Source organism: Neolamprologus multifasciatus, chromosome 4 (genome assembly GCF_963576455.1).
Source record: "Neolamprologus multifasciatus chromosome 4, fNeoMul1.2, whole genome shotgun sequence".
NCBI classification, from domain to species: domain Eukaryota; kingdom Metazoa; phylum Chordata; class Actinopteri; order Cichliformes; family Cichlidae; genus Neolamprologus; species Neolamprologus multifasciatus.
Window position 1 is genome coordinate 11,912,436 of NC_140442.1, and position 10,800 is coordinate 11,923,235.

The 10,800-nt window shown below is 40.4% G+C and overlaps 2 protein-coding genes across 3 annotated transcripts; both read right to left on the minus strand.

Annotated features, from left to right (window-relative positions):
* Positions 1 to 17: 17 nt before the first annotated feature.
* slc27a1a (solute carrier family 27 member 1a) lies at positions 18 to 5,963 on the minus strand. Of its 2 annotated transcripts, none has more exons than XM_085157322.1 (13): positions 5,823 to 5,963; positions 5,119 to 5,286; positions 4,626 to 5,020; positions 3,028 to 3,195; positions 2,348 to 2,417; positions 2,154 to 2,245; positions 1,965 to 2,074; positions 1,642 to 1,851; positions 1,428 to 1,554; positions 1,186 to 1,323; positions 532 to 696; positions 263 to 409; positions 18 to 175 (listed from the first exon to the last, which is right to left on the minus strand). In XM_085157322.1, the coding sequence occupies exons 2-13, from the start codon at positions 5,283 to 5,285 to the stop codon at positions 18 to 20; spliced, it is 1,947 nt and encodes a 648-aa protein (XP_085013448.1). In that variant the 5' UTR covers position 5,286; positions 5,823 to 5,963. The 2 variants fall into 2 exon arrangements, with proteins under 2 accessions (XP_085013448.1, XP_085013447.1); XM_085157321.1 differs by having other exon boundaries at positions 5,558 to 5,963.
* A 161-nt stretch (positions 5,964 to 6,124) lies between these two features.
* Positions 6,125 to 9,401, minus strand: ptger1c (prostaglandin E receptor 1c (subtype EP1)). Its single transcript, XM_085157349.1, has 3 exons — positions 8,308 to 9,401; positions 6,603 to 7,439; positions 6,125 to 6,457 (listed from the first exon to the last, which is right to left on the minus strand). The coding sequence occupies exons 2-3, from the start codon at positions 7,431 to 7,433 to the stop codon at positions 6,278 to 6,280; spliced, it is 1,011 nt and encodes a 336-aa protein (XP_085013475.1). The 5' UTR covers positions 7,434 to 7,439; positions 8,308 to 9,401; the 3' UTR covers positions 6,125 to 6,277.
* Between the last annotated feature and the right edge of the window lie 1,399 nt (positions 9,402 to 10,800).

Here is a 10,800-nt window from a genome sequence, read left to right on the forward strand (position 1 = left end):
CTGCTAAAGCCTCCAGATCATAAAGACATTCTTCCCTCGACTATAGCATTGTATAGCTCCTCATTCATGGCCTCGTAACGTGCACCTCTGGTGTTTAAAAAGTAGATCTTGTCATTCGTGAGTCGTGGGTCGAATCCCTCCCTCTGCAGCCTGGTTTTCTGGATTTTAAATGTACCTATACAGAAATATTGATACAAACAGATTATAATTTTCTTTCATATGTAGTCATCAGTGGTAGCATAAAACTAAAGGAGCATTTTACCAGTGGTGTCTACATGTGGGGAGATTCTCAGGAACACAGGGCGAGCATACGGAGGAAGAACTCGTTGGATATTCTGCAAGAAATTGCTGCAGTCAAAACTCCCCGTGGCATCTGCAATGGCAGCCATGCCTGCCTTACCTTCCACACCTGGAGTTAAGCATAGAAATAAATAGTTGTAGTATTGAGTTCTTTTAAAATCACTAAACAATAAAGGGGAACTACATAGTCCCAATGCAATGCTAAAGGCAGTTAAGTACATGAACCATTACCTGGCACTGGCACACCATACACTGCAACATCCGTTTGACCCAGAAGATTGCTTAGTATACCCTCAACCTCAGTGGTGGAGACGTTTTCCCCTCGCCAGCGGAAGGTGTCCCCACTGCGATCCCGGAAGTACATGTAGCCCAGCTCATCCATCACTAACACGTCACCTGGGGTGGAGGTAAAGCAAAGTACCTGTGCGGTTTTTACAGCTATTAATCACCGACATGAGTTATTTAAACTTCCAAGTTTTGTTTGAATAACAATTACCTTGAACACTTGAAAAACACAAGTTTAATGTAGCAAATTTTAAAAATGTGATGTGCAAGCTATGCAAGCATAAACAATAACAGACAGAAAAATGGGTGAAGCTCCCACTACATTGATAATCAGCTGTAGCAAGGTGGATGTCACAGTAAAAGTTTATATATAAACTCTGATAACAAAACTTTGTGCAAGACATCATTATCAACTTGATCATATAGTAATTTGCTGATTTTGCCAGGTAACAGGGAGAACTGACTCCAGGTGATCTGAATGAACTTAATCTATTTCCTGCCAAGCCGACTGAACTGCAGTAGACTTCATGAATGTTTGTTTAGAAAAGACGAGGGACAATAACTTCTTTATAGGTGCATCAAACAAAAATGATTCCCAACCTGATAAATAAGCAGAATCATTTTTCTTGAAGACATTGTGAGCGATCTTCTTCTTTGTAGCATCCTGGTTAGCATAGCCATCAAAACGCCTTAATGGGTCTTGTTGGTTGATGCGGCCTACCAGAAGGCCTGGTTCCCCTGCAAGGCATGGAGGACTATAATTTAGCACTCTAAGAAGACCAGCATAGGTCAAAGACTCCCAAAACCCTTCAAGTTGTAACTGCTGTATAGATGTTCAGTACCAGGGCGGCAAGGCACACAGAACCCACGGCTGTCCCGAACAAGTTCCATAGTGTCTTCATCAACCCTCACCAGACGGATGGGGTACACATTGGGAAGAATACGGCTGTTGAATCCACAGGCTCCCACCTGGCACGACAGAATTAGCTAAACTCTGATCCAATTAACATTGTAATAGTGAGGACATGCATGTAAAGTTACATGGTAGTTGCTGACCTTGCCATCCATGTTAGCAATGCTGCAGTTGCACTCGGTGGCCCCATAGAACTCGCCAATCTGCGCCACCCCAAAACGCTCCATGAAGGCTTCCCAAACACTGGGGCGCAATCCATTTCCCACAGCAAGCCGTACTTTGTGTTGCTTCTCAGCTGGCCGCACGGGCTGAGACAAGAGGTAGCGGCAGATTTCCCCAATATACTGCACTACCTACAAGCCGAGGGAAGAAAAAAAAAATCTTATTGTTCAAAACCTCATGGTTTATGAATAACTTCAAAAAAACTATTATAAATGCCATACTAATGAAATCAATAGGTGCTTACAGTGCAGTTGTACTTCATACAATCTTCCCAGAAGCGGCTGGCAGAGAATTTTTTCTTCACTACAACAGTGAGGCCGTGGATCAGACACTGGCCAACTCCAATAATGTTTCCTGGAAAGAGAAGAAAACTTGATCAAACCTTGAAGGTGAAACTGTAGTCATTAAAAATCTGTAGACTAGCACCACATACCTGCTGAGTGATAGAGAGGCAGGCAGTCATAGACAATGTCATCAGAGCGCATGCGAAAGGCAAAATACCCAAAAGCAGCAATTCTGTAATAGCTGTCAAAGAAAACAGAGATTCCCAGATAAACATTACATGCATTAACTTTGAAGAAAGGTGATTTTTTTTTCTTTTGGTAGTGATTCTTCAAGAAAACATACCGACTGTGAACCACAATGGCAGCCTTAGGCAATCCTGTGGTCCCCGAGGTGTAAATATAAAATAGGCGGTCTGCAAAATAATAGAATATAGCATAAAAATGCACCCTGCAAATTTACATAGTGTTTTATCTACTGCTGGGATGGCATTTTGGAAACCAATGCATTAAAGAACTGAAAATGCAGACATCGTTTCTACTTTGCTTAATATTTCCCTTGGCAATTTCATCTGAACTGTTATGTAAGGTATATCTGAAGCTCACACCTTTAATAATGGCTTATATGTTAATTCATCTAAGACAGATTTACCACTGGGCTAGGAAATGGTTTATTAATATCCAGACTGGACAGTGCAAGCAAGTCACTCTTATCTGCTCCAGACAGCTGTCTATGAAAAATAAATGCAACTGTCATTAAATGACTCACATTATTAGCCAAGTATTTTCCTTATCAGGCTTGAGATATATAATTACTGGAAAGTAATTTTAGTTTTGAAATAGCAGTGTGAGAAAAATGAATTACTATGGCGCATACACTTTGGGAATTCAGAATCAACCAAGAACCAAAGGTTAACAGCTACACACACTGTAAGGAAATTGCTTAAGAAGGTATCTGAAATGGAGTCACTCATTAACATACAGATTAAGTGTCAGAGTGAGAGCTGAGTTTAGTGAGATACTTACCATTCATTCCTTTAGGGGGAACACAAGGTGGAGGGGGATGTTTAGGTGCAGCAGCTAAAATAGGGTCCAGAGGTTGAGCAGCAAGACAGGCTAACTGTTCTGCACTGAGGTCTCCTGTACAAAATCGTACCATGGACTGGCTCATGGTGGAACTGATGTCCAACATAGCTGGCGTTCAGGAAGAAACATAGTTAGATATAAAAAGGGGATATAAGTCAGCTCAGTTCAGACTCTCTAGATTGTATGTGTGTGATCATAAAGTTGTCCAACACCATTAGATGATTTTAATTTAGCTAGTGCTCTTCAAGGTCATAACCTTGGGTAGTAATTCACCACAATCTGCTATTTTTAAGATCACTTCTGAACTCTTACGTTTTGATCACTTGGTCTTCTGGGATTTTCATTCGCCCTTTAACTTGAATTCCACTTTGGTAAAGGGGAAAGTTGCAGGGAATCTAATCACATACTTGTGTTGGTACAGCCAAAAATTCCTGGCATTTGCCAGTTTGACACAGTTGCCAATGTTTTCTCTCCGTGCAAGTTTGAGATTCATGGAATCCATGCCACTTGTAAATGATTAGAATAGGACTTCCACTAAGTGATTTAAAAATAGCACTGGAAACTAACTAAAGAGCTCAAGGTCGCACAATTGAAGGAGAGATCAGCCAAATTCATATCAGGTATTGTCTCTGGCTTTTAGAAGTTGTATTTAAACTGCGTTAACTAGCTTCACCAAGAATTTAATTGGCAGCATGGATGCCAACAACAGGTGCAACTCGTCTTACATTTCATAGGCCCGTTCATTATTATTGTTTGTTTTACAGCAGGCTGAGGGTCGCAGATGCCGACAGAGTCAATAAACTGATACTGCCAATATTGTTGTGACGGAGCTGGACTCCCTTGTTGTCAGAGAGGCGGATGTTGTCCAAGATAAGGACAATTCTGGACAATACCCTCCACCCACTCCATGAGTGCCCAGTCACAGAAGCACGTTCAGTGAGAGACTGAGATTACCTAAATGCACCACTGAACCACACAGGAAATCATTCCTGCCTGAGGATCTCTCTCTGTACAATTTCTCCATCTAAGGCACAGTACACAGTGCAATAGTTAAAGCCTTAATATTTGCATATGCTCTACAGTGACAATAACAAAATAAAGTTTTACAGTTTAAAGATTAGAGTACAGTGTTACTCATATATTTAATCTCTGTAATATTCTGGATATTTATAATTGAGCTATTTCTTATACTTTGTAACTTTGTAATATTTTAGATTAGTTCAGTCTGTTACTGTTCTTATTGTCTTGGAGCAACTGTAACTACATCATTTCCTTAGGGATTAATAACATATTCTAAAACAGACTGAGTGTTAACAACGAGACACCACCTAAGATGACCATCTACTATACCGTTACAGATATCAAGCAAGGAATCTGTAGCTGAGACTAGTTGTATTGTGGGTGCAAACATAACACCTGTCCCTTGCTGACAGTATAATACTGCATCACAGATTTATACAAACGGCTCCATTTATACAAAATTAAAACAAATACTCATTTTATGATCAGCTCTCTCTACATCATCTCTACATTCTTACCATCCGCCAGCTCAGCTCCGAACACAATCGCCCGTGACTCTGATACCCCGATACAGTGCAGAAGAGGATCACAGCGGAGACTAAAGTTGATGAGTGCAGCTTCCACTCCAACTTTGGCCAAACCCAGCCAAAGTGCCACCTGCAATGGCCTACTTTCCATGAAAAGGGCCACAACATCTCCGGAGACCCATCCTTGACCTCTCGCCCAATGGGCGACTCCATTTGATATCTCATCCAGCTGGGTGAAGGTCCACATTTCTCCTGTGGCCTCATAGATGAGAGCTGGTTTATTTGGGTGGAGTTTCACTGTCTGGGCGAAAATGGAAGGAATATTGCTTCCATGGTGCATGTAGCGCCATAAGGCCAGCTTCACTCTCATGAGCACATACAAGCCACTGGGGAGTGTGACAAGAAAAATCAGGTCTAAGCACAAAGATGTATACAGATATACACGCAAATGAGTCACAACTTTATGTAGACGTCGTTAACTTACTTGAGGTCTCTCTTGGCCGTGCGTGCTGCAATGTAGAAGTATTTCCAGCTGCTTGTGCCAAGATATACCCCAAGACCTGCTGCCAGACTCCAGGGCCAGGACACCCCGAAGAGACGACACAGTCCCATGGACCCCAGAGAGGCTGAAACACTCGCTGCATTGTGCATTCTTGTCACAGTATAAAGGAGAAAGACGAAGCTTTTAGCAGAAAGAACTGGCTTGAGCTAAAGCCTACATGAGTTCCACTCTGGAGGCTTAAAGTACTACAGTTGCGGATCAGTACACACGAGAAACTTTTGCAGGTTGTAACTAACGCATTACACCACTGAACGGAGATTACGTTTTTAAAGGGAATTCAGCTCAAATTTAAGCATCGTGTGTGAACAAGCGGCATTTAACGAACCACTGTTTACTCACAAACTTTAAACGCATAACTTACCTACAGGTCAATTAGACAGAAGCACTGTCACCTTTCACCCGATAACCTCGCAGGTCGGCCCGCCTTATTATTTAGAAAACCAGCGGTATTTCAAATCGTCCTTCCGTTTGTTGGGAGCGTCGAGAAAGTCCCCAATGAAGCGTTTTCAGGAAAATCCGTATTATTTTATTTCCAAGTCTTAGCACACTTTTACTTCTTACAGCGCAGTTGTGCTCAAGTATTTATCAGTTTATTCAAAGTACATTTATAAATATGTCAAACATACGTTAGCGAGTCCAGTCACGTGTCCTCTACGAGCCTGCGATTATAATTTGTGCCCAAGTGGCACAAATGTGAATGAGAACAGTTAAACTCCAGCTGAATGTGGCTATTTTCTGTACTCCATATTGAACAGAGTCGCTGCCACAGAAGCACCACCCACCACGGGCGTTAACCTTCTCCTGCACTTCCGCTATTTGTTAAACTCACAGCTTGTCAAGCTTTTCTCAATTTTGATTGGTCAAAACTAACACCGCCCCATTGGCCAATCTGCAAGTAGCTGCTATTGATGACAGAACCGGTACAGACTACTAAATGTTGTGAAATGTAGTTCAAGTCCGCCTCCATCTCTTATTCACTAACTGCTTGTGTAAATAAGCTCTTGGTTTGTTAATAAATAGAAAGTATCTATGTTCTCTATACAAAAAGTCATGAGTAATATAGTTAATGCAAATAGTGGAACTATGTTTGTGTCAGGGTCCATCTCTGTCCACAAACTCTGAAGAGCACTGTCTTCCTCAGTAAGATGTAAACCCAGGGGTCTAAGATCTGATTCCAGGAGGCTATACGTAAAGCCACATAGATGAGCTTTTGAGCTGATGTTCCAGGGCTTTGCTTGAGCTGCATCAGAAGAATTTGGATCTAAAATGCAGGAGAAAAATGAGAGAAAACAATTATGTGTTATTTATTCTTTGTCCCTTTTTATTAATCAGATCTAATATTAAAATAAATCATATCTAAATTATTATAGAAAAAAAGTCTTCAGAATAACAAAAGCAGCACTCACAAGGAAGGGGCTCCAGCAGACACAGGAAACAACAGTGATGACTAGCAGTTGCACCATTACTTCTATATCCAATGAAAAAAACAGCGAAGAAGATGATGTACATGATTCACGACGACCAAAGTGGGTTGTGCGGTTTGTTTGACCATTGGGGGTCTTCATTCTGGCATGCACCAATGAGGCAACACTCATCGTGTTGCTGAACAGGGAGAGGGTGAGCGCAGTGAGGCCCAGACATGAGAAAATCAAAGCCAGGTAAGTGTCAACTGCAAAACATGGAGAAGTAACTCTCAGAAAACACCAGGTGCATGGATATTGGATAGTATAAGTCCCCACTTTGAGTAAAGGCAGAATTGCCAGAACAAGTGCAAGAGCGGAAAGGAATAACACCACCCGTACCACATGAGCCACAGTAATCATAGTAACACGACAAAATGGCTTAGTGATGGCCACACAGCGCTCCACTGCCATAGCACAACCGAACAGCAAAGGGCACAGGCCAAAAAACACCATATTTGTTCCAAAGACATCACATAGTTTCATAGTATACTGATGATTCATGTGGAGATACAGTGCAAAGGAACCTAGGATCACATGACCTCCGAGGTCAGCCAAAAGCAAAGCCACTGTTAGAAGTAGGAATGGTGCTTTGGACTGGCGGCAGAATCTACCACGAGACTTAGCCAGGATGCTCAGTGCAGCAAGGTTGGAGATGGTGCCAAATAACATTGTGAAGCAGGATATTGCTAAGCCTGAATTGCTCATGGGAGGTGGGACGCTACTATTCGGCTGGCCACATGTCTGATTCAGCTGGCAAGTTGTCATCATGTCCATTGATACCTACAAAAAGAAAAATTATGAAAAAGTTTAAAAGAACATGCATTAGTTAAAGTCTACAAATTTTTTTTAGCTAATTTCGACCTGTTTTGCAATCTAGATATCTAAAGTAAATCATAGACAACAACACATCAGAGAAGTTAAAAACAAACAAACAAAAACTCAGTAGATACATGCTTTACTGGGCAGCTCAAAGTAATAATAAGTGGTATGTTTCTGACACATGGGATTTAAAGAGCATTTAGATGAGCCTCTATTCCCTGGCAAGAATGAAACGCAGTAGATAAAACCCTGCTTTTATTCCTAATGAATGATGTAGACTAATAATGCTTAAAACATGCCTCAAATAGGGTCATGCAACAGGCTTGATTGAAGTACACGAGCAAATCTATAATAGAACAGCTGAAAAAGAAAACAAAACAGAGTGCTGCAATGCCCCAGTCAAAATTCAGACCTCAACTCATCTAAGAGAGCTGTGCATAAATGAGCTGAAGCAACACTGTAAAGGAGAGTGAAACCTGAGTTAAACTGCACTTGAGCTTTTGATGTTATAGGCCTGAGATAATAGAGTAACATCAACTAGAGTTTTAATGAATATGAATAATCTCCTTTGGTCTGATAATCAGTTATTTCAGTAAGTCTGAAATCATTACAGAGGAATTCAAGGGTAATACTAAGAAAGTGTCACTAGTGTCCGAAGAAGGTTGTCCTCTAACTATGACTGGATCTATTTATTTCTTTTTTTTGGGTAAGTAAGAAATGTCTTGCCAAGATCTCCCCACAATCACGTTTTGCTTAAATTATTTCAGTAGAGGGGAATGTATCTAAACATATAGTATTATTTTTATGTAGTAAATTGCCATTAACTTACCTTCAGACTGCTTTGGATGAACACTCAAAAGGAATGAAGGATGATGAATGTGCCTCTTGATAACACAGACGCCTCATGTACCAAATCACAGTATGATGGTTGCCTATGGTTATTTACTTTCATTCCCCTCCCCTAATTTTTTTTTCAAGCTTTTCTCAATTTTGATTGGTCAAAACTAACACTGCCCCATTGGCCAATCTGCAAGTAGCTGCTATTGATGACAGAACCGGTACAGACTACTAAATGTTGTGAAATGTAGTTCAAGTCCGCCTCCATCTCTTATTCACTAACTGCTTGTGTAAATAAGCTCTTGGTTTGTTAATAAATAGAATATATTGAATATTGTCCTCTGAAAGCTCCTCTTCCTGCCTGGTCTACCTTTCTCTTTCTCTATCTGCAGGCAGGTTTCTCTACTATTCTTCCCCGTCTGAACATGTCCTCTAATCTACTCGTAAGAGATACTCATTTGGAACAGAGTAGAGCTCAAGTAGAGCTTGTGTCAGCCCAAATGTTAAAATATAACCAGAGTTAGTCCTCACTAAGTCCTCCAGCATGTATACACCAGACAAAAATCATCAAAAGAGTTTGAAAGAGTAGATGATAATTAGATACTTAGATGCACCATCACATGCTAAACAACATCCTAACAGGTATCTCACATATTAAAAATTATATTATTGAAAAAGTATTTTAGACACGTGTTTAAACATTTTCTAAACAAGGAATTTGCAATGATAACTTAAACAGCATTATTCATAAACCTATGTGTAGACTTCAGAGTTGTTCAGAGTTGTTATCTGTGATCTTACGTAAACAGGAAGGAAGTGGAGACAGTCTCCCATTTCCTCTCTGAGTATAAGTCTTTGAAGTTGAACCCTCAGATCTAAGAAACATAAGGGGAAAGATGAAAAATGTCATTGAATCTCATGGAATGGAAGTTATTTTCTGTGAGCTGTTTAACCGTGTAGGCTCATATTTACATTATTTTATTTCTGCTAAACGACTAAAGAAAAATAGATCTCTTTATCCTTCCACTGTTTTTATTTTCCAGATAAAATAAAATGAATGAAGTCGGAAATGTCAATACACAAAGGCCTAAAATATTACATAGAATATGTATTCAGTTTAAAGCTTCTGAAAATGTAAAACAGAAAAACATTAAAATACAATTTTGTCTAATTTAAAGACATGTCAGAAGGTGCTTCTGGAGAAAATTGTGGATGACACAAAAAGCATTATTATGTTACCCTGTGTGGAGCTCTGCTTTATCTGTTTAATCTCTTCAAGCTTCTTTTGAAAAATAAATAAACAGAAACGAAATTGACAGGAAATTGATGTAACAAGCTTTGTGTTATATGTAAAGTCATGTTACCAAGAAAGTTGGAGTGCTGTGTAAAAACGATGTGAAATAAACGTTTTGAAAATTTTATATTCTCTGTGTTGCATCAAGGATTCTTTTAAAAGCACTGTAAGTGTAAGTGTTAGGACATTGAAGGGAAGAACTGATGTAATAGTTTTTATTTATATGACGTTTATTTATATAACGTTTTTAGTCTTTTCTTCCCCCTCTCACAATTTTTTGTGCCAATGTGTTCTTGGCACCAAATTAAAAATGATATTATTTCTTCACAAGCAATCAAGTTTGACAGTTTATGTGTTGTTTTTGAAGAAACCATCATTTTTTGGGCCTAAAAAAATCTTATTTATGCAGTTTATCTTAAAGCTGTTTTTCTTTTGTGATTTCATCTCATCAAAGAAAGTATCTGTAGCTCATCAATGACACTGTTGTAAAGCCTGTAGCAATAAAAGCACAATGTGACTGGAGTGGGTTACAATCCGACAAGATTGGTTAGAAATGCAGTATATGTGTCACGGTTTGCCAGGGCAAGCCGTGGGGAATGTTGGAGAAAGGACCCAAACGCTGGACTTAGTGCAATGAACAGTGCATTTATTTACAGTGGGGGTAAATGTACACCACACAATAAGTCTCCAGAGTGCTCCCTCAACTCCTGTGTCGTGCCTTCTCCCAAGTGCTGGTATTCCGTGCTCTCTGCTCCTGTGCCCACGCACACCCCGTGCGTCCTGCAGTCCCGTGTTCCGCTCTCCTGAGGAAAAAACAACAGACGCAGCCGTTATGGCACCACTCCAGCAGGCATACACTTAACAATACTTGCGACACTGACATGGAGTCTAACTCAACGATCCTGGGCCGGAGGAAGCTCCATCGCTCTGTTAAGTAGCTCCCCCGACGAGCCTGATCAGAAGCAGGTGTGTGGGAACCTAGGCGTGACCAGCAGCTGGCAGGGCCACACCCATCAGGCCTGCAGGTGGCTGTCCTTCATCCTCCAGCCACACCCGCAGACACACACGTACACACACCAGCATGGAACACAAGAGCACAGTGCAGCAAACATACACCCAATAATAATAATAATAATAATAATAATAATAATAATAATAATAATAATAATAATAATAATAAAGGTTCACACC